This window comes from Cloeon dipterum, chromosome 4 (genome assembly GCF_949628265.1).
Source record: "Cloeon dipterum chromosome 4, ieCloDipt1.1, whole genome shotgun sequence".
Classification (NCBI taxonomy): domain Eukaryota; kingdom Metazoa; phylum Arthropoda; class Insecta; order Ephemeroptera; family Baetidae; genus Cloeon; species Cloeon dipterum.
The window spans coordinates 35,582,019-35,605,994 of record NC_088789.1 but is presented as its reverse complement, the minus strand read 5'-3'; the positions used below and the strand labels follow the sequence as shown (position 1 = coordinate 35,605,994).

The 23,976-nt window shown below is 45.7% G+C and overlaps 1 protein-coding gene across 4 annotated transcripts; it reads right to left on the bottom strand.

Annotated features, from left to right (window-relative positions):
* Positions 1-11,873: 11,873 nt before the first annotated feature.
* Positions 11,874-23,925, bottom strand: Dscam4 (Down syndrome cell adhesion molecule 4). 4 transcript variants are annotated; one of them, XM_065488051.1, is made up of 24 exons: positions 23,778-23,925; positions 22,263-22,580; positions 21,106-21,532; positions 20,502-20,592; positions 20,291-20,445; positions 19,447-19,794; positions 18,515-18,777; positions 18,295-18,456; positions 17,389-17,679; positions 17,046-17,339; positions 16,197-16,483; positions 15,842-16,142; positions 15,346-15,678; positions 15,140-15,286; positions 14,929-15,084; positions 14,593-14,874; positions 14,270-14,539; positions 13,933-14,217; positions 13,584-13,874; positions 13,181-13,330; positions 12,974-13,120; positions 12,734-12,906; positions 12,311-12,672; positions 11,874-12,122 (listed from the first exon to the last, which is right to left on the bottom strand). In XM_065488051.1, the coding sequence occupies exons 1-24, from the start codon at positions 23,842-23,844 to the stop codon at positions 11,966-11,968; spliced, it is 5,757 nt and encodes a 1,918-aa protein (XP_065344123.1). In that variant the 5' UTR covers positions 23,845-23,925; the 3' UTR covers positions 11,874-11,965. The 4 variants fall into 4 exon arrangements, with proteins under 4 accessions (XP_065344123.1, XP_065344124.1, XP_065344122.1 ...); XM_065488052.1 differs by having other exon boundaries at positions 12,311-12,669; XM_065488050.1 differs by having other exon boundaries at positions 12,311-12,675; positions 23,778-23,924.
* Positions 23,926-23,976: the final 51 nt, after the last annotated feature.

Here is a 23,976-nt window from a genome sequence, read left to right as displayed (position 1 = left end):
TTTCTCTGATTTAATTGCTTGACCATTTTCTAGACCTATTAAAGAACAAACAGAACGAAAGATATGAAGTAATTGAAACATTTTATCAATAATCTGAGGCTCACTGACGAGGTGCGGCCTCTTCAATTTAGAACAGATTAAACTGTTATCTCTCGTTGCGTGTTGCCCGGCATAACTCATTTTTCTGCTCCTGTTGCCGGAACCCACAGGCCCACTCAGTTTCAGGATGAGTAATTCTCACCGCTCAGCAAGCAAAGATGCAAATCCTATTTCTGCGGCGTATTTTAATTTTTTCCCCTCTCGCTGCTGCGTGCTATGACGATTCTGGAGAGTTTTATTTGCTTAAGAGAAATAGTAGTTCAACTGATCCTGCTTTGGCCACCTGATCTGACTGTCAAAGGAATTAGAGAAAAAGAGTAGTATTAAATATGAGAGACGATTGATCCTGAGAAGCAGCAATTTGAGAGTGCTCGGCGAGATCAAGACGCCGCTCCAGTTCCGCGAGCTGTAAGTTATATAAGAGTTCAAGCGGGTACTAATCATTTTTTGTTTAATTGCATTAGTTCGCAACAAATATATGCAAAATATCATTTACTTATCCTATTTTGTTTTGCATTTCTTAATAAAATATAATATAATTTTATTGGTCTAGGTAGTTCAATTATTCGTCAATTAGGGTTCGTACTGTAATACATACACTAACTATTAAATTCACAAATCACGAATATTAATATTGTTCACTGAAATAATCACTTACAAAGTTGCTATGTGCTGAAGGTTAACGAACTCCTAATTGTGCGGCCGATCCGAGGGAGCAATATTTGCTGCTACCGCACACGTTTATCTGCGAGTTTTGAATAACTGCTTATAAGGTTAACACGGATATACTCAGGCAGCCAGGGGAGGAGAGAGCGCCACATACAGCCCCCGGACTGTTATGGTACTTTGGTGACCCCGACGTGACGCACGGAAATTTGACCTTCCAGGGCAGCCCAACAACTTCAGATATTCCTACAGTCTAAAATACTTTTCAATAAAAACTTTTGTAAAATCTATACCAGCGGGGGCCAGATGTGCGATAAAATTGGTTCGCACTGCGGAAATCCAAGATAGCGTCTGAATGTGGGAAACAAAAAGTTCTCTTTGGATTGCCGTACGAGTGTCAAGAGTTTGTGTTTATGATCCAAAAGATGCAATTAATAGTACGAGGAATAAAAATTATGTCATAATATTCACGAAAACTTGCTTCTTTTCGCGCACTTTCACGTGACCACTGCTTCACTGGAGTCACCGGACGCCATATCTGCGCGTCACACGAATCTGGCCCCCGCAGAAATCTACAAAGAATTAAAAAGTTCCGAGAAGGTGGATCTAGAGTATCCAAGTAAAGAGGCAAGCTTAATCAGATGCCAGCCCACTTATCGCCTTCGCATACAAGTTTTCGGCGAAGAGCTGATTTCCAGAAGAGATATATATTCAAATTTTCTTGACGTGATATGTTATCTCGTGTGTTGCCTCTCTCGGCCACCTCGGCTTCTCTTTGAATATTCCCGCTAAAATTCGCATGCAAGGTGGGAAAATGACGTCTTGTCTGATAAGACTTCTCTGTGAAAGTCTACAGCATCAGTGAGCAGGCGTGCGCTACACTGAAAAAGTCTCATCACGCTAGACTGTTCATTCGTCACCCTTGCAAATAGGTTCGTCTGTTTCATCGCTGCCTCACCTCCAGCTCTAGAGGAAGTTTTGGCTTCCGCGGGTGAGTTTTGGCAAAAAAATCTGTTCTTTCTGTTAAAGTTTATTTTGCTCAGCATATAATTAATTAAATCTTACGAAAAGTCTAAGAGAACCTAGGAAGTATGTTTTCTCTTAATTCAGAAGGGCGCATTTTAGAATAATAATTATATTTGAGAAAATTAATCAATGGTTCGACAAATTTAAGTCAAAACTCAGTAGTAGTAATTTATTAGCCGATAAAAAGCACAAGGAAATCACCTTGGCGAACAAAACTAAAAAAGTCCTACTTCTAACGTAGACATGCGCATTAACTTAATACCGATATTAAGCTGATAAGAACTCGTACTTTTCTCTCAGCTTCATGATAAGACTTTTTTAGTCTAACCCGTATATTGTACAAGGCTATGTGCCGGGCTCACTGACAAACATTTCTAAAACCACGGGCCTGATTTTGCAGAAGGACGGAAGGTCTGTTTCCAGATTCAACCTTGCCTCTCTTTCCATCGCGAGAGGCGCTCATTGATCAAAACGTGAGAAGCAAATAATTAATGAAGCTATTTGTATTTTTTTTTGCTGGTAGGATAACATGTATTTTTTTATTTAATTATCAATCTCCATTCGTGGTCCTATATGTGTTAAAACAGTAAAAATATGAGTGCCATATTGTTTACAATTCTAAAACCTGAAGCATAAAAATAATTTTTTATTACACACTCCATAAGATGTAAGACTTTTCAAAAGTCTACCTTTTTGGCAAGTTAATTCGCAAGCAACAGATGACGCTGTGTCAGAGGAATGTAAGACTTTTTGTGCCTTATCAATCAAATTCTCTGCGTCGATGTCGATGCTTCATCGGTCTAATCGGAACGTACTATCGGTGGGCGGGCGCGACGATGGTGCCTAATTTTACGGCGAGTCTAAATAATTTAAGCTTTTCACCCCGCGGCCAATAGGAGCCAAGTTATTAATTTTTTTAGGCAAAGAAACGTGGTTTAGACAAATCATATTTTTGCGGGGCCCACGCGTGGCCTCTATGGGCTCGACGGGCCGCTTACTCTCCGAGATATTCAGGATCGAAGGCTAAAAACCTGGCAAAAATCAAAACTCCCATTAAAATAACAATAACACACAGTTCAGATAAAAATCAGAAGAAATTGTCACTTCCTGCGTTGATTTTGGGGGTTTGGGGGTGACGAGGGCGCGCGGGGGTTCCGATGGAGTCAGATATACGCAGAAACTTAACACGAATTGCACCAAATATTGGTTTTTGACCGTATACGACTCATAGGAGTCGAGCTATGATTTTTTTAAGGTGAAAGAACGCGATTTGCGACAGTTCAAAATTTTTGTTTTTGGGGGTTGGTCGGGGCCCCGAGGGCTGGCAGGCGGTGAATTTTATGCCAGTCGATGCGCCTCGGTGGGGCGCATCCGCCCATGTGCGGTTTTGCAAAATCAAACCATTTTTCCAAATACCACAAATTTTTTTTAGCGAGATTTAATAAAAAGTCAACATTTTCAAAAATTTATTGCACCCGAAGTTTAGTCGTATATGTCGCCTAGCCATCTGAGCTAGGTATCAAATGAAAATCATTTTGTGAGAGTTTTATCAACTTGGCGGTACTCTAAGTTTGAGTTTTGAGGAAGTGGAAAATTCGTGTTTTTGCGAAAACTTGCACATGACTCACGTTTGGGGAACAAATTCAGCATCAACGGATGGTTGATCGACGCGAAATTTATCTGGCAATCATTCGAGACCAATTACGACCCGTTTCCATTGGCATATTTTTACAAGACCGATTTTTAATATTAAAAAACGTGATTTCTTAACTTTACCCATAAGAACAACACGGGACATCGAAGATTGGTGATTTTTTTCGAAATTCGGACCCATAATGTATTGCTACCCGCTTCACCCAACGCGGATGACAAACGCGCGTCTCCAAACCAAATTTGAGATTTTTTTAGCCCACTAAAAATTAAAAATTTGTTTTTTCGGGTTTTCCTATGAAGCGCGTCTGACAATGGTTTTTTTTCTCAAAATTCAACCGCTAATGCTATCCTCGAACATTACCCCTCATCAGATAGATCTTTGCTTCGGTTTTCATGGGAAATACCCTGACGACCTTTTTCAAGGTACCCCGACCTGAGATCGCTTCAGAAACGTGTTTTTGATGTTTTTCCCACTCTTTTCGAGCACAGTTGGCGGTACTTGGTGCAGACTTTTCACCCTCACCCGCCATCGACGTTCCTCAGGCTCTCCTAGAATTTATATATTTTTTTCATTATCTCTCGCCGCTGCGTGAAATGCGCAGGCGCGCTGGCTGCTTGCATGCACGCCACTTTCTCTATTTATTTCAATATTCGAATTTTTACGTAGTATTGCCGACCACGAACCCTCACCGGATGTCTTTTTTTCGACCTTTACCTGGAACACCAAAACAACCTTTTTCAGTGTACCCCGACCTGATATCCTGACCCCGGGGGTTTTAATGCTTTTTCTGCATAGTTTCTGGCACATTTCCTCGCCTTTTGCTCAGGTCGCGCAACCTTGAGACTGTTTTGTGTGCGGTTTTTCCGGCATCATCGCTGGTTTTTGGCTCTTTCAGTAGTGCGCGGGTTGCGGCATTCGTTGCGGTTGAGCGCTGGCGTTGCACGAGGGGTGGCGGAGCGCAGGCGGTGGCGCCGACTTTTTCGGGCCCAATAGAATAATTAATTTTCAAAATTATTTCTTTACTCTTCTTTCGCCTTATCCACACGAAATGCATGGATTTATTTTTGTCAAAATTCAGCCGCTCGTCCGACCAATATCGATGGATTCGTCTCGGAAATGGTTTCAACCTGCCCTACCCTGACGACCTTATCAGGGACCTCGACCTGACCTTCGCTCCCGTGCCGGTTTCGTATGCTTAATTCAGCCATTTCGAGGACACTCGACGGTGCTTGGCCAAAACTTGAAAATCTCGAGGCTCGCAAAGCTTCGCCAGGTTGCGCAACTTGACCTCGCGGCCCGACGCGATACTCTCACAGAGCAGCCAAGCGCTTTTTACGTGTATGTATGTAGGAGCCATTCTTCGATTGATGCCTCTAACTCATTGATGCGTTTTCATTTGAAACAGGTGCAAACTGTCAATGCGTAGCAATGTAACACCAAGCTGAAGTGAAGACACAAAACGAGATGCTCATTCCTGTCTTCATAATCTCGGCTGCACTAGTTAGTCTCATAGTCCGTCTTCTGGGTAAGTGAGATTAAATAATTATTCAAACCTATATTTTGTTTATGCTAACTATATGTTGTGGATTTAACGATGAAATAAAAAACGCAACACCTGATCGTGTTTATCTCAAAAAGGAGATAAAATTTGAACTATTTGTCTTTTTGTTTTATCTGGTTTTCTAGTGCCAATATATGGTTTGATTATGACAATTTTACAGGTTACGGCAAAAACCGCAACTTGGATAAAATTATTGAAAGAGGTAAGGACAGAATAATCTAATTAAAAACCTTACGGTTATAGTGATGTTCTCCTTAGTCTTGTTTCATGTTAGGAGACCTTCCTCGGTAATTAAATTAATACATTGGTTGCACCATTTGGTAGAGAATTTTTCAGAAAATAAGTGACCCAATATTCATGTTTCGACTTCTAAAATACAGTATTTGTCCTCTCCAACCACCATCGTGCATGACTCTTTTGAAAAACCGCGTTTCGGATATTTTCCAATTATTGACATTTGCGTCATTTACAAAACAGCAGTAAAATAAAAATTCCAGGTTGGAATCTGGGTCAACCCTTGGGACCGGCTAAATTTGGCTCTTGTGGTTTGAATGGAAAACCGGACATGTAAATTTGTTTAGTATTTTTCAAATAGTTTACTAATTTTTTAATTTTAAACTAGTGTTTTCGTCCTTGTTGTCCACTACGGGTTTCCAAAATCAAAGTACATTCGAAAATGCAACGTGAAGGATGTTGAAAATCTCAGTACAACCTACGAGAACCGAAATTGTATTTTCCGTGAACTTTCGTCGCCTACAATAGAGGAGTTGTTTGGACTTCTGGATGATCGAGATAAGTTTCTGCGCTTTTTCGGCTCCGAAGGTATGCCAACAACTACCAAATTGTTTCAGCAGTGTGCCAAGTTATTGTTTTAATTCAGTGATACCATCGGCGTTGGTGCTCTTTGTCCTCTCTCATGGTGAGGAAAATGGCACCATTTGGACCGACCATCCCTTGCGCCAAAGCAGTGGCGACGATGAGAAATTTATTAAATTTAAAATTGATGACATATTATCTCGTGTAGCAAAATGGGATGGTTTCGAGGAATGCATGAAGCTTTTCAATTTCGGTGTAGGAATGACTTGAGCACAATCAAAGATTACTAGTATTAAAAATTTGTTAAATATCTACAGCCTTGCCGTGGAGGGCTTGAGGAAGCGATAAACGACAATAATAATCAAAATCGTCAAATTAAAGATATCAGAACCTGGCCAAAAATGCACAATTTGTATTTGTTTTATTCGACAGTTGAAGGTGAGCTTTGATTATTTCACGAATATCGGGCTTAATTTCAAGTTTCGTTAAAAGGATCCTTGTCGAACACTGATGAAAAGCATGGTTCTTGGTTTGTGAGGGCACACTGCCAGACACTGAACAATCTAGACAGAAATGTGTCAATTATATCATTCTTGACAATGGTACAGAATTGCATTCACCAAATGTCTCAAAATCAGTGGGGCCAAGAAAACTCTGGACAAACTCCAATAATAGTCACGTCTACTCACGATGCAATATTCGTCATCCATAGGTGAGTGTCCGTTGTCCGTTTGGTGTCGCCTTTTTAAAGCCAAAATAGACGATTCAGCCGTCATATTTTCTGAAAACGAGCAAATTAACCTTGAGATAACAGGGATGGCTGATTTCCAGGACATCTCCAAGTTTGAATCATGACGGAACTGGAGACCAAAGTCAAATCACAAGAAGTATTGCACCAATCGCATCGTGTGACTGGAAATCGTACCAAGGACGAAACATATCAGGTCTTCGAGCCAATGTTTTGTGTAATCGGAAGAATGGTCACGTTGAGAGGATGACGAGAGCTTTAAAAATGCAAGGCTTCAAAACAAGTGCACGGGAGCTAACCAGAAGCGAACTTAAACTAAGCTTCAAACAAGGTCAGTGACTGCTATGCCAATATAGATCTCAGTTTCATTCGTGTTTTATGTTATCAGTTCATGAGTCTGATTTCAATGTCGGCTGCTTTGTGACTTGTCTCTTCGCCCCAGTAATTGAAGATGAAACGACGAAACAAACTTTCGTGCTTGTGGACAAAGAACTAGTTCCAGTCTCTGAAATTTTGCAAGACTTTTATGAGCCTTTTAATCATAAACTGAACGGAAAGCCATTCGTCTTGATCATTATTGACCAGCAGGTGGAGGGAGAACAGATATCTGGACATGACGGTGTAAGTTTCTTTGTGTCAAATACATTTAACAAAATAAATCATGCAACTTTAAATTTATTCTAGCCTCGAATCCAGAAATTTGAAATCCCGGCAACTCGACATAGCGGCTTTTTGGCTCTGATTGTGAAATCTGAAGGTATATTTTCAAACCTTTTTCTTACGTAAATACCTATTGTTATTATTTTATGCAGAGACTCTAGATAAATTGATCGGAATCTTCAACGGCACCGAGCTGAGAAAAAGAAGCCTTCAGGAGCTTTTGATGCAATTGCTGGTTACCGAAGAAAAGCACAGCGTTCGCTTGATCTCAACCCTCCAGTTTCTTCTCTACCTACCTGAATTGGCAAGAGCTTTCACCAACCGGAACTTCAAGCTGAAGATAAGTAAACGCTCATTAGTAAAGAAAATTGACTTTGATGGGCTCCTGAAAGAATGTTTGAAAATTTTTAAGAAAAGCAGAATTTTGCTTTTCACTTCCGCCGGTGCTGGAATGGGAAAAACTAGTTTACTATTAGAGATTGCGCGACGAATTGAACAGCAAAGACACTCTAAAATCGAAGCACTGTACATATCCCTCAGAGAAATTTCTGTGTATATCACTGGCATGCCCAGGGATAGGGATCAAATCCAAGTTCTTGAAGATATCACACATAAATCTGGAGAGAGCATACAGATTTTGATTCGGGAGAAAAGGATTTTCGTTTTTCTTGACGATTTTGATCAAATTAGCGAACTTGACCAAGAAAATGTTTGTGTATTAGTTAAGGCCTTAAACGAGCAAGGAGTTCCCTTTATTATCGGTGCGAGACCTCACCACGCAAAACAATTTCGAGAAAACGCACATACCGTGGAAATTGAGCCTATGAATGAAAGGCAGCAGATCGAGTTTCTGATGGCTCTCGGTCACAAGGAACATGAAGCCAAAACCTCGCTAGGACCCATTCAAAGCCACGAGATACGTGGTAATCCGTTCCATCTCTGTTCAGTTTTGAAGTACAAAGTTGATCAAAACTTGTATAAAATTTATGAGATTTTACTGAGAGCTTGTGCAAAAATGTATTTAGAAAGGACAAACCAAAGCTTGGAGAACCCGGAGGTCGAAGTGCACTTAAACATTCTTCAGCAACTAGCGCTTTGGTATGTTAGCGATGCCGGACCCAGAGACTTGGTTGACTTAAAATTAGGTCAAGTCAAGGATTTCGGTATTGCGATTGTTTTGGATGGCCTCGTGACTTTTCACGATCAAATAATCGCTGCTTTCCTGATTGCAAGGAAACTGTTGAAGGATATTGAAAAATTTGTCCCTTCTGATGTTTCTTGGTTCTTCCAAATACGTCACCAGGAAAGCAGAAAATTTTTAGATTCCTTTTACGCCACTTTAACAGGAGAAGTAGTCGAGAGGCATAGAAAGTTTTGGCTATCCGTTGCAAAGGGAACCAACTCGTGTGAATTTTTAACCCTGGTGTGCGATGAGAATCTGATAAACATTTTCGACCTGGTGAAGGATCACTTGACTCTCCACGCTTCGATTGGCTTGAGATTTAATCCAGGGCTATTACCAATAGCAGTAAAAAACGAAGCAATTGCAGTTGTTTTGGTGCCCAAATTCGATACAATGAAACTGGAGGAAGTTATACAGGAGGTTTTCACCGAAATTGAGGGGAACAACGCCATTGGCTTCACAAAAAGTCTGAATGCTCAATTTCCCAACCTGGCCCACTTGTTAAAGAAGCATAAATTGTCCGTAGGATTTGCTGCGGTCAGAAATGATTTCAGCCAACTCCTTGTACTGATGTTAGAATATGGCCTGACTGGGTTAGCAGAAAATCAAAACCTTCTTCATTTCGCCTGCATGTGTGGTAGTGTCGGGTGTATCCAAGTTCTAATCCGTTCTGGAGCTCAAGAAGCTGTTTTTGAAGGAGGATCGCACGACCCTTTGATTGTAGCTATTACGTATGATCACCTGAATGCAGTAAAATACTTGACGGAGAATCATTTTGGCGGGATCAGACGAAACAGGAAGACACTGCAAATAGAAGAGTCAACAGACAACATGAATCCCTTCCATCATGCTGTTTCCAAAGGGCGATTGGACATAGCCAAACATCTATTCTCGATCAGTCCAGATTTGATAGGGATCCGAACAGCAGAAGGCAAGACTCCCCTTCAGTTGATAATTGAACTCGAAAATGGAGAAATGCTGGTCTGGCTGGTAAAAGATTTGAAAGTCGACCTGAGTTCTTTGGATTTGGATCCAAGCAACCGTTTTATTAACGAACACGTCTTCATGCTGAATTCTGACGCCAACGCAAGGGACAGTACCAGAAAAACGCCACTTCACCACGCTGCCGAAAAAGGAGGTCCTGAACTTGTTCAAAAGATCGTCGATTCTGGAGCCAACGTTGAAGCCATGGACGATGATGGTTGGAACCCTGCGCATTGTGCAGCTCTCGGAAAGCAAGTTTTGGTGGTGATGAAGCTTCTGCTAAGCAAACGACCCTTATTGGCGAGAGAACTGACAAGAGATAGACAAACTGTGCTACACATCCTGATCCAGAACTTCAAGAAGCACACCTCTCAGAGTCTTTTTGAGATTGCAAAATTTCTGGTCAAACAAGCAGGAGTGGACGTCAGAATGAAGGACAGGCTTGAACGCAAGGCCGTGATTATTGCTCTTGAACTCAGCTTGGACGACTCAATAGTCAATCTCCTGATGGCGGCAGACGACGACACATCAATCTTGGGTAAGCAGGGCAGCTCTTGTCTCCACTATGCGGTCATGTGCAACGATTTGGAAGCAACTAGGAGGTGGATTTCCTTGGATAGAAGCCTGTTGATGACAAAAGACCAATTTGGACAGACGGCACTACACTTGGCGATGAAATTAGGAAATCTAGACATTATCCAGATGCTGATCGATGCTGGGGCCGACTTGGAAGCAACTGATAACCATCAGCTAACCGTGCTTATGTACGCGTGTCGAGAGGGAAGGTGGGACCTGGTCAAAATGTTGCTCATTGAGGGCGTAGATCTCACCAAAAGCGACCGAGCAGGTAACACAGCTATTATTTACGTCGCCCAGTCAGGGAATAGGCTCTTGGTGCGCAACTTTCTCGACTTTGGCAGCAACATTTCTGTGTTGATAAAGTTGGACGAAAATGGGAAAAACTCCCTGCACAGAGCTGTCTTGTCAGGAGAATATTACTTGTCGGAAGAACTGCTCAAGCGTGGGGCTGACCCAAATGCACTTGACACAGAAGGAAACACTCCTCTGCACTACGCCATCAAGCAAGACAGTGAGAGGATGGTCAACATTCTTCTCGACTTCAAAGCATTTTTGACTTACAAGGACAGGAATGGACAGAACTATTTGCACCAAGCAATGAAGATCTCTCCTAACATGGTCAAGCTTCTGCATGGAAAAAATAGCAAACTCGTCGCAGAAGCGGATAACGACGGAAACACCTCTTTGCACCTCGCAATCAAGAACTGCGAGAGCCAGCATTTGCGTGAAGTGGTTCGCTGGCTTGTCGAGGAAATCAGGGTCGACGTAAATGCGACCAACAATTCTGGTCAGACTGCGTCTCAGCTTGCTTTAGAGCTAAATGTTGCCAACATTGATGAAATCGCACACATTTTGACAACGGTGGCGCTTTAATATCGAGATTTATTTTGCTGTCTTTTTCATTGATATATTAGTTCACTCGAATTCATTTTTCAAGGCATTTCTGAAATATTAAAAAGCGCTCCTCCTGAATTCTCCAAGTGTTACACACTTTCAGCAAACTGGGTTGGAAAATTTGTGCTTTAGTTGGTAAGACCGAAATATTGTTCGCGTATCTTGTGATTGTTGTGCCAATAATTGTCATCAACATTCAATGTTGTACATAGCTATTTCTCGATTAAAGAATATGTACATATGTTACTTGCGAGGTTTTATTCTTTTCCAGTGTGACTAACAAATCAAAATAACCATATTAATTTCAATAAGACAAATCAACAAGGATGAAAGAGCTGTTTTGAGAGTCGGAGTCCATCCTGCTGTTTGCCGATTGCCTTAATTTTATTTAAAAATTTAAGAAGTTTGTCAAGGGGAGTATTTAGTGTTACTGTATTGCGGCATGATGGGAGGATGCCGCGGAAAGGAAGAGAATGTCTACGACCTGGCTGCAACGAACCAGCATCGGTGGAAGTCCAAGTCTCATCCGAATTGAACATTTTTACATGCGAAAATTATTTGTTTTATTTTCACCTATAGTTGATTAAATTTTTCGTGGTTAATCTTTTTAAAATCGAACTATACAAAGGTTTAACATTTTTAAATTAAATAAGCAAGATTTAAGTTTAAATTATTTTTAATACAAATTTTAGTTATGCAGAAGTTTTAACTTTTTCAGTCTGACCGGCGTGCTGAAATTCTGGTAATTTTGTGGGTAGCGGCTTTACCTTTCTTGCAGGAAAAGACTATATATGGAGCAGAATTGATTCTTGCTGTTAAAATTTTAAAAAGATTGAGACTCATTCTTACATTTTACTCCCAAACACCGCAAATTCATAAAAAAAACCTCCCAAGTCAATAATCAATTTTTGAAAGCCACTGCAGTGCAGCCGAGACGTTTTGGTTATTTTCTTCCAAATTGTATTAATAATGGGTTGAATAGAAAGAAAAGTCGAGGTTTTGGTCAGTCAACGCAGTGAATATATTTATATTTGAGTGGTGGTCGTTGGTGGATGAGGGCAGGGAGGAGGGGAGGGTGCGAATCACAGACAATGGCTAGACGTTGATTTGGAAGGTGGTGTCCCTGGTGCGCGAGAGGCGAGGCTTGCGGCCGCGGTCGCACTCGGCCTCGCTCAGCTCGTGGTGCGAATCGGAGAAGCGGCCTGGCTGCTGCACCCGCTCGCACGCCGACGCTCGCTTCGACGCCAGACCACTGAAACACGAATAAAAATTTTAAATCGAAATTAACCTTAAACCAGGGTATTTTTTGGTACATTCTTTTGAGGGAATGTTTTTAAAATTAATATTTTTAAAATTCTGGAAAATTTACAAACTCAGGGTCTTTTCCCTGAGGTCAGGTTGAAGACCTCCTAGCAGGTAAGTGAATTTTGATCAGTTTACCTGAAGGTGGTCTCGTCAGTGTGGCTGGAGTAGCCGCTGGAGGTGCGCACCTGGCGCTTGCCGGCGACCTGGCCCTTGGGCTTGGGCTTGCGCGAAGGGTACGACTTGCGGCCGCTCGACGGCGACGTCTCGGACGACGAGGTGGAGTCGCGGTGGACGCGGCGGTGGCGGAACGACACCATCTCCTGCTCGACCTCCGAGTCGCTGCCCAGGGTGTCGTACTCGGAGATGGGCAGGTGCAGCGTCAGGATCTTCTTCACCTCCGAGTCGGTGCTGCCCAGGTTGTCCGACTCCTGGCTCTCGGCCTCGCGCATCCGCCCGCCTTTTCTCCGCACCTTGCTGTACTCGCCGGCCACCTCCTGCTTCTGCCGTAATATCAGGGTCAACCCTCGTCAGGTCAGCGACAAAATAAGCTACACTCACGTGTCTGCTCTTGTAGGTGTCGGCGGCACCCGGCTGCTTCAGGTCGTGGTACACGAAGGAGCCCTGCACCGAGTGGTACGGCCCGCTGTACACGTTGCCGCTGTACGTGCTCTCGCCGTACGGGTTTTTGCTCAGCTGGAACGTCGCGTACGGACAAATGTCCTCGATGTAGTCTGCAATCAGTTCCCCCCAAAAATCAGGGCTTTTGTTGGACAATAAAATAAATAATTAAACACGCACCCGCAGAGTCCTGCGTCTTGTAGGAGGCGGTGTCCAGGCCCTGGTGGGCCACGCGCACCGCCAGGTACTGTTGGTCCCTGTTCTGCTGGTTCTGCAGCTGCGCCAGCGACGGCGACTCGCCCATGTGCGCCGCCTGCGCCACGTGCCCTGAGGACGCGCACGAGAGATTAGTGAGACACGCCAATGGCGCCTCAGACCTCTACTTACTCTTTCTCAAAACTAGCAACCACGAGACTACGAACAGAGCGAGGAGGAAAATCAGGGCTAATGCCACTGACACTATCACTGCGGCATTGGCGTAAAAAGGCACGTGGTCTAGGTGCTCGGTGGGCGCAGGCTCTTCAGGCACGCCCGACACTATCAGATGCATTGCTCGATTATTCTATTCGCTTGCGAATGTGCCTTCCCACCCCTCTGGCTCGGAAAGGGTCGAATTATAGTTTCAATAGAGTCTGAAGGTGACGGAAAGTTCCAGTGCGCATAATTAAAAAGCACCAATAGGTTCTGCGCAGCCCGATTGCATCATAATGCGTAAATCCGTAAAATTCGACCTTTTCGAGCCAGATTCAGGGCGGGAGGGCCAATCAGGGATTGGATCAAGCAAACAAACCTGCGTGCGGCGCCATGGTGAGGTTGTACTCGGCCTGGGTGGCGCCGGCGTTGTTGAAGGCGGTGACCCTGAGCAGGTAGCGGCCCGAGGGACGCAGGTCAGCAATGCTGAAGACGCGTTCTGATGGCTGCACGTTTGCGGACGCGAGTTGCCACTCGCCGCCGCGCAGGTCGCGCCACTCGACGCTGAAGTACAGGATGGGACAGCCGCCGTCCGCCCACGTGTCCAGCCACAGCGTCGCCACTGTCGCGTTGCTCGTCAGGAGCTGCGCCCCTGTCGGCTTGATCGGCGCTGAAAGAAGGGTATATATAAAAATCCGTTGACTATTACCGCCCTGACAATAACTTACTGGAACCTTTGGTGGTGGCGCTGACGATGTCACTGGGGAGACCGGTTCCAATCCGGTTGTAGGCGGTGACGTAGAGCTGGTAGTGGGTGCCGCACCAGAGGCCCTTCAGCAGGTGCGTCTCGACATTGCTCTCGATCTGAAGCTCCTCCCAGTCGCCGTAGTCTCGCTTGTAGTTGACCACGTAGCCGAGGACGGCGCTGCCACCGTTTTTCTTGCTGCTCCACTGCAGTTGCAGTCCGTCCGCCTGCGCACCCACCACCGCCAGCACTGGTGGTTCTGGAGGAACTGAAAATTCAGGGTTAAGGAAATGTCCACGTGTTTTAACTAATTTTCTCACCCCTAACTTTGACGTGGTAGGAGATCTCGTCGGATCCTAGCGAGTTCTCGACCTTGCAGGTGTAGTTCCCTTCGTCAGAGCTCTGCACGTCCCTGATGGTCAGCGAACCGTCTTTGTTGATCTGCTTGCGGCCGCCTGTCTCGAGAGTCCGGCCTCGCAGCCGCCACCAACCCTGTGGACTCGGAACGCCTACCTTCTTGCACGCCAGTTGCAACTCCTGCTTCCACGCCGTCGCCATTTCCCGGCCAAAGGACAAAATCCGTGCCGGCACTGTAATAAAAAAATAATTAGGAAAATGGTGAAACATAATTAATATGATTTACCAATGTTTGAAGGTGGCACGATGACAGTCTTGGTAGGTTCGCCCTCGCCAACGGCAGTGGAGGCAGTGATCCAGAACTTGATGGTGGAGTCGTCACGGACGAGCTCGTGGCTGTCGGCGGCGGGGTTGAGCAGCTTTTTGCGGGCGCCGTCGCCTCCTTCCTCGACGATGTACAGCGTGAATCCGGTGAGCACGCCGTTGGGCTCCGGCGGCGCCATCCACGCCACCACAACTTTGTTCACCGCACTCACCACCGCCTTGATTCCACCTGGTGCAGATGGAACTAAGGAACCAGGGTTAATGGGGATGGTTGAAATATTTTTGAGTTTAATTTTACCATCTTCCTCGGTGCGGCAGAGCAGGGCGTCGCTGCGGACGCCATCGCCACCGGCCGTAAACGCGAGGACTGACACGGTGTAGTTGGTGAACTTTGCAAGGCTTTGTAGCGTCGTCTTCAGGGAGCTGGTCACCTTCGTTTCTGCCCCTTCACCGTCTGCCAGGTAAAATTTAATTAGAAGGGTTACAAAAGGTGCAAATTTAGACCTTACCGAACCACTCGTCAACGGCCTGATGGGTTACTTTATAGCCCTGAATGATGCCATTGCGGCCCTCGACAGGTGGCGGCTCCCACGTCACCTCTATGCTTTGTGACGTTGACTTGCGGCACCTTACGTTTTCAGGGGACATGCTTGGCGCTGAAAATAAGATACGCACATTAGTCATTTATCTTTTGTCAGAGGAGTTTGCGACTCACCATCCTCAAGGGTGCGCGCAACAACGGGAAGCGAGGGCGGTCCTGCGCCCTTGCTATTGTAGGCCTGAACGACTAGTTGATAGGCAGTGAACCGGGCGAGGCCAGAGAGCACGAGTCTTCCTCCAGCACCTGCCTCGACCGTCTTGAAAGTGAAGGGTGGCGCTGAGGCCATCCCTGTGGATGACAAACCACTGTCGGTGGCCGCCCGGAAGCCCACGTAGTAGCCGAGGATGTTTCCGTTCCACTGGTCACGTGCCGGCGCCTCCCACGACACCAGCACTTCCGTCGAGCTCTGCGCTTCCGCTCGCACGTCCTGTGGCGCTCCACTAGGCACTGGTAACAAGCAAAAGGGGATTTTATTGAACTGTTAGAGAGTCAAGGGACAAAATGGACGTGACTGCGCATGGAAAAAACTTTTAGAAAGCTACTGCGCAGCTATATTGCGTCACATTGCGTAATATTATAAAATTGTTGATTAAATGATAGAACGGCCTACCTTCCTCGTGTGTGGTGACCTGGATGACCTCTCCAGGCTCTCCGAGACCTAGTCTGTTTTCGGCCAGGACGCGAAGGTGGTAGGAGGCGGCAGGCGCGAGATCGCGCACCGTGGCCGTGGTGAGGGTGGGTGGAACGGCTACCTTGGCCGGTGCTGCACCCCAGGCCTCCGCCACCGGCTTGTACTGCACCAGGTAGCCCGTGAGCGGACTGTTGCCTGCGTACGGCTGCGTCCAGGACACCGTCAGCGACCGGGACGTCTGCTCGCCCACTCGCACGTTTTTCGGCGCCTCAGGCACCTCCTAAATTAACAGTTTTTAGATTCAATTTCCTCTGCCAATTGTGTAGAGCCGTACCTGGACGATGAGCTGCACGGTCATCTCGTCGTGTCCAAAGGCGTTGGTGGCGTGGCAGGCGAAGAGGCCGGTGTCGTGTCGGTAGGCATGGCTGATGCCCAGCTCCGACACCATCCCCTCGTCCAGCAGTTGCTCGCGAGTCGTGTAGCGAGCATCTGCCACCCGCTGTCCACCCACGCGCCAAACCAGTTCCATCGGCGTGTCGCCCAGTGCACTGCACTGCAGGTGGGCCTGCTCACCCTTCACCACCTGCACCTGCTTGCTCTTCTGCGCGAAATGCGGTGGAGCTATACAAAGAATATTTCTTAGTGACCGTCTTTGACGAAGTTTCTGAGCACACCAATCGATTCCTTAGGGCCCAATTAGGTAAAATGGTCCAGCGCAAACGTAAGAACTTTTTCCCGCCAAAACAATATGAACGTATTTGCGAGAACTGCACATGCGTGAGAGCTGGTTTGATCACTTGCAGAGAGACCACCTGTACGAATGACTTGATTGGCCAGCTCTGACGCATGCGCACTTCTCGAATTTACGTTCATATCGTTTTGGCGGGAAAAATAAATCGCAGGTTGCGCTGTACTTTTTGATCGGAAAAAATCAACTAAAACTAATTCGACCCTCAGGAATCGATTGGTGTGCTCAAAAACTTCGTCAGAGACCGTCTTTGATGAAATTTTGATCGATTCCTGAGGTTAGGTGACCGAAAGTTCAGCGTGATGTACGTAGCATTGTGTTTTGGCGCCAAAAATCCGTTGGAGCTATGCTACGGACGTAACGCTGAACTTCCGATCGGGAAATTTGGTCATCTAACGTATAAATCAAACCTCAGGTGCACCCTTAAGAACTCACCGTTGACCTTGAGGAAGACGACCTTGCTGACGCCGGTGCCGATTTCGTTCTTGGCCTCGCACACGTAGTGCGCCTCGCTCTCCTTGCCAACGTGCGTGAACTCGAGCGAGCCATTTTTGTGCAATTTAGCGTTGGGCTCGAAGAGGAAGTCCTTGTACTCGCCAGGAGCGTTTCCGTCCGCCCGACGCCAGGTCACGTTGGGCACAGGGTAGCCGTCGGCCTGGCAGTGCAGCACCACGTCGTGTCCGGAGGCCACGCTCGCGTCGCTCGGCTCGATCACCCACCGCGGTGGAACTAGAGGAAAGGTTTAATAAAAGGGAAATAAAGAAAATCGTGACCTTACCATTGACTGTGAGGGGAACGGTGAAGGTGACGGTGCCAGCGACGTTCTGGGCGATGCAGGTGTAGTCGCCACTGTGGGCTGACGAGATGTGTTCGATGACGAGCGAGGCCGAGTATTCGTCGAGGCGGCGGGCGACGGCGGCCAGGCCAGGCGACGGCAGCGGCTGCCCGTTGCGTTCCCACCTGAACGTCACCGGAAGGTCGCCCTCGATGATTTGACAAGGGATGGCCGCACGCATCCCTTCGCGAAGGAGGTTCGTCATCGCCGGAATTGGCAGTATTTTCGGCGGCACTGCGGATTTAATTAAAGAGTCAAAATAACACACAAAGGTGAAAAGTTAAATAAGCAACGCGCGGATGCCGCACAAGTGCTTTTAAGAAGATCAACTTCTATGGCTGCCTGAGTGTTTCTTCGACAACAAAGGAGAAAAATCACTACAATTTAATCCGCTTATCCTGACGAGAAGCTATTTTGACACACTGGCTGGGGAAAGATTTGCTTTAAAGACCGTCTTTGACGAAGTTTCTGAGCACACCAATCGATTCCTGAGGGTCGAATAAGGTATAAAGTGGATATTTTACCAAAGAACCTTTTTCCCGCCAAAACAATATGAACGTATTTGCGAGAAGTGCGCATGCGTCAAAGCTGGCTTGAGCTCTTGCAGAAAGACTACCTGTACGGATGACTTTAGCTCTGACGCATGCGCAGCTCTCGCATTAAACGTTCATAATATTTTGGCGGGAAAAACGTTCGCCCATTGCGCTGGACATTTTGATCGGAAAAAATCCACCTTAACTAATTCGACCCTCAGGAATCGATTGGTGTGCCCAGAAACTTCGTCAAAGACGGTCTTTAAATGTTTTCTTAATATTTAAAAATTATTGTTCGGTGCATAGTTCAATTTACCTAGTACTTGGACCTCCACGTCGCGTCTGGCCAGGTGCTTCTGCCTGTTCTGCGCCTGGCACGTGTAGGTTCCAGCGTCGGCCGGCCTCTGCGCATGCTCAATCACCAGCGTTCCGTTGGGGTAAACGCGTTGCCGGCGGTTCATCGGCAGCACCACCCCGTCTGTAAATGTTTAAAATAATATTTATCATACCCTTCTCCCACCCTGATTTCAGGTTACCTCTCTCCCAGGTGATGGACTCGATGGGGTGTCCGGCGACAGGGCACTTGACGATCAGGTCGGTGCCGGCGACGGCGGTGATGCGAGGCATCGGCCGGATGAACGGCAGGCCGTAGACGTTGATTCGCGCGCTGTGCGACACCTGCGCCACCGCGTTGCGCGCCGTGCAGGTGTACTCGCCGCCGTCCTCCTCGCGCAGGCTCGAGATGTTCACGTGGCTGATCACGTCGTCGTGCACAGTCACGTACTGACCCACGAGAAATCTGCAACACATTCATTTTAACTTGCTGGATCTCAGGTCACGTGACCTGAGGAAGGTCTATGAAGGGCAAGGGTAAGATATTGTGGCTGGATATTGGAAAATGTGCTCGAAATTACGGAAATAGCATTAACAACCGGCCTCGTAGAGGATCTCAGGTCGGGGTACCCTGAAAAAGGTCGTTATGATATGCCAGATCAAAGCCCCGTCCAATGCCTATCCGATGAGGGGTCGTGGTTGATGATCGGACAAGCAGCCGAATTTTAATAAAAATAAAACCAAATTATTTAAAAATTTTGACTTTTTTGAAACATAGGTAGAAAAAAATTCGTAGTAATTCGAAAAATGGTCAGATTTTGGAAAACCGAACACGGACGGGTGTGCCCCACTGAGGGGTATCGATTCGTGCTAAAATCAGTGCCGTCCGGCCCAAAGGGCCCCGTCTGGACCCCGAAAACAAAAATTAGAAATGTCACAAATCGCGTTTTTTCGACTTTAAAAATTATTAACTCGACTTCTATGGGTCGTCGAGTAGAAATTCAAAGTTTTTTAGGCACGCAATTAATTTTTGCGTCTTTAGAATCAATCAAATTATAATTAAAGTCTTTTGGGATGTCCCCAAAATATTTTACTATTATTATTTTTTAAAAATCTTCAAAAATAATATTTTTACCTATTATTGTCAGGTACAGGGAATCCGTCGAGCGTCCAGACGAACTGGGGCGGCGGGTTGCCAGTGGCGACGCACTTGAGCGAGACGGCGGGCCCTGGCTGCAGGGTCTGCTCGGAGAACCAGTAGACGAGCTCCGGGCTGGCGTCGCCGAGCAGCAGCTGCGCCGTCGCCTGCGCCTGCTCCCACTCGTTGGACACGAAGCACTGGTACATGCCGTGGTCGTCCTTCAGCACCGGACGCACGCTCAGCGTGTCCCGCCGCGACAGGTCGAACCGCGCGTCGCCCGCCACTGGACGTCCGTTCCGCAGCCACGTCACTTGCGTCACTGGACTCCCGCCAGCCACACACCTGCAGACAATAATCGTAAAAAATAAATGTTCTAAAAGGTTTCCTTTCAAAATTATTCAGGTTGATTTTTTAATTTTTATGGTTCAAAATGCTCTGTTTTGGCATATTTAGCACCTTATAAATCCAGTTTTTGATTACTTAGAAAGCTGAAAATTAGTATGACTTGAGAAAAACACCCTGAGATTAAACTCGAAAGGTTTCGGACCTGTAAGGTTGTTGTGGAAAATTTAATTCACAGTTGAAAATCGTGAAAAATGAGTTTCTTCACCTCCACATCAATCAAATAAGCATTTTTAAGGTATTATAAAACGCGCCCTGAGAGAAACAGAGGTCTAAAATTTTGCATGATGGTTTAACTGCACCCTGATATCAGGTTAAAATGATTTTTGAACTACTGGATAATTTAATTAAATTTAAATTTTAATTTTAAAAACGCAAAAAACGACATTTTAACATTTTTTTTTAATTTTTTCAATTTAAATTAAAATATTCTCACCTGAACACGGCCGCCTTTCCGACATCGACGACCTGATGCTGAGGCTGGACGTGGGCTGACAGCGGCGCCGTCACCGTCAGCGCCACCTGAACAGTCTCCTCGCCAGCCGAATTATTCACCCAGCACAAATACTTTCCACGGTCCTCGAGACGAACCTAAATTTTATTTTGAAAAATGATAGGTTGAAATTCAGGGTCAGGGTAAAACGCACCTTTGAGATTCTTAAGAGACCTGGCGCTACCAGGGAAAGCCGCTGACCTACGGCCACCGGCAGCAATTGCTCGCGGTCCTCACGGTACCACCTGAAAGTTGATAAATAGGTTGAAGGTTCAGGGTCATAAAAGATCAGGTGGTGTCTTTAAGATCCTTCAGGTGAATGTAATAAAAAATTTTAATATTTTAAAAAATAAAAAAAATTTGTAAAATTTGCTCCAGGAGACAAGTTTGATCCCTTATAAATAATTTTCAAAGTGTTCCAAAGGGTTCAGATTTTTCAGGGTCATACATCTATAACCTAACTTATAATTCCGAAGGTTTGAAACCTCTTGTGTTCCTGAATTTTTTTTAATAATCTCTTAAAAAACGAAAAAAAATTATTTTTATGCAAAACATTTGATTCAGGTGGCATATTCTACCGTCCGCAAATTAATTTCAAAACGCACCAGAGTATTAAAAATTTCCAGGGTGATATTTATGCACCCTGACTTTCAGTTCAGGAAGTTTCAGACTTTTAAATCCACATGAATATGAAATATAAATTTTCAAAAATCGAAAAAAATTATTTTTATTTTCACTAGAAATTAATTTTTCAGTACCTGTAGCTGGGGACAGGGTAGCCCTGAGCGACGCAGGCAAGCGTGACGTCGTCGCCGACGCGCACCAGTTTGGCCGAGTGCTTGTCGACGGTGATGCGCGGCTGGACCGGTCCCTTTGGCTCCGAGACGACGATGCGGCCCGGATAGGCGCTGGCGTGCACTTCTCCGGTCAGCCGGTGCACGGTGCGGCACGCGTAGCTCTTGTAGGCATCGCCAGGGCCGGCGTCGTACACGTAGAGGTCGCCCAGCACGGCGTACTTGCCGCCCGTGTCCGTGTTCGGGTAGATGCTGACGCTGCCGTCCTGCAGCCACGAGCTCACCGACACGAACTCGGACGCGAAGCTCGGCACCTGGCACCGCAGCACCGCTGTGTTTCCGCTGATCACGTACTCGTCGTACACCTGCACCTCGTACTGCTGACGAACAACTGCCAAAAAAAATAAATTCAAAAAATAATTTTAATTTTGTTTTTGTCTAGAAAAAAAATTTCTGGGATGTAAAATAGGCACCTGAGATCAGGTTCTGTAGGTCAGGTTACTTGGAAATGAGATAATAGACCTTTCCAGGTTGTTCAAAATTAATTTAGAATAAAAATTAAAAAGAAAAATAAAATACTACTTTTAGTAAAAAATTTCTACCCCTCGTAAAACCACCCCTTGACCTAACAGGGGGTTGGAAAAATATTTTGTTTCGCATGTTAACCCTGAAAACCTATTTAGGACCTTAAATAATCATGAAATAAAAAAAATTAATTTCCTGACGAGCTTTTTTAGCATTTTTAAACCTTTACTAATCATCCCCAAAAAGACCTAGGAAGTTAAAATTTAGTACTTTTGTATAAAAACACATAGACTTTAAGCTCAGGAAATTTCAAACTCTTCAAAGAAATAAATACAGTTTTAGAGAAAATCAAACACTGCTGAAATGTTGAATTTTTGGCAACAAGTCGACCAAACAGCCATTTTCAACCCCTGATAAAACCACCCCCAGGTCTTCAAAAGGGATGAAATGCCCCAAGAATACTAAACTCAACTTTGTCATCAGGTTCAGAAAATTTTAGGTGAATCTGATTGAAACTTAAATAAAAAAAACTCCCTCCAAAAATGGAAAAAAATCATTTTTGTTCGTAAATACACGTGTACTATTAAGCGACTTGCCTGCGCGGACGTGGACGTCCCTGCTGAGGATGGTGCCGAGGTGGTTGGAAGCGCGGCACCTGTAGAGGGCCGAGTGGACGTCGTGTCGGAGACGGTCGGCGGGGAAGGGCGGCAGCTCGAGGGTGCCGTTGGGGTGCAGCAGCCGGAGGCGGGCGACCGGCAGGGCGGGGCTGCCGTCGGCCAAGAGCCACTCGACTTTGACGACGCCGCTGCCGTGCGCCGAGCAGTCGATCCGGGCGCCCGAGCTGTTCGAGAACTCGACCCGCGCCGCCGGCTCCAGCACGAACACCGGCCCTTGCTGCTCCAGCGCCACGCACGCTGCGCCCCAAATCATTAGTTCCCAGCACGTTCACTCTTATTTATTTATTTGTTTGTGGCTCGATTGAATAGGCTTTTCGGGTGCGAAAATCGACAAATTGCCGGATTTTCTTGCGGTTAATTTCTTTTGAAAACATGCTCAGTGGTCGGGTTTGAGAATTTTGAGACGTTTCAAGTGGCGGAAAAAGAAATTAAAATTTTAAAACCATTTTTTTGACAAATGCTAGTCGATTAAATTTTTTTGACCAATAATAAACCACCCTCTGAGTGTCCTAGAGGGTTGATTTTTCTTAAAGGTGGCAAAATCAACCCTAAAATGAGGTCTAGAAATTTTAAATGACCAAAAAATCGTTAGAAAATGTTAAAATTTGTGAAAATTAATAATTTTGCTGTCAATATCAACCCCAAAAAATTCCACCCCTAAGAGTGCAAGAGGGATGATTCTTTCTGATCATGTTCAGAAATTCCTAGATGTCAAAACCTAAAAATCCAAAAATTCAAAAATAAAAAATTAACCCCTTAGAGTCAAAAGGGGATGATTTTCAAGTTTTTAAGGTATAACCTGATATCAGGTAATGTAAACCAAATGAATTTAAAGTCGAAAAAAAATAAAAATTTTAACCAAATTATAATTTTCATCCCCTTATAAATCATCCCCTAATTAATTGTGACCGTTAATGTTTCTTGAACTTGATAAAACTGTACCCTGAGAACAGGTTGGAAAAATTTCAGTCGATTTAAAGACCAAACAACAATTTGGAACGCTCCCAAACTTTGCGAAAAACGCATAATTTTGATGGATGCGTGCCAAACCGTCATTTTCAACCCCTAATAAATCATCCCCTGATCTTCCCACAGGGTTGATATTTTCCATGACTGTAGCCATGCACCCTGTTATTAGGTTGAAGCAGTTTGACACCTGTGCGTGCGAAATTAAAGGAGATAATCTCAGCCAAAAATCGGGAAAAATCATTTTCGGAAACCACAGAAATTCGCGAAACTCATCAAAATTTTGACACGAAACCGTCTCAAAAATGAAAACCCTGAGCCCGACGTGAGGTTTGGGGCAAATTGCGGCGGCCGGTCGGGGGTTGCGGGGGGCGTGTCCGCGAAAAGCGGGATTCGGGGGCGATATTTTGGAGGCTGGCGCGGAGGGCTTGGCGGGCGCGGGCGTCGGTTGCGTCCGAAGGGACTCACCTGCGAGGAGGAGCAGCAGCAGCAGGGTGCATACCGTCTGCGTATGTCTTTGTGGTTGCAGCAGCATCTGGCCGCGCGACTCTGTCAGTGCATGGCGGCGTGCCTGCCCGCGCCTGCCAGACGATGTACTGCCGAGCTGCCAAGAGATGCAATCGATGCCGCCCCCGAGCCGCCCCTCGCTCCCCTCGCGCCCCGCGGC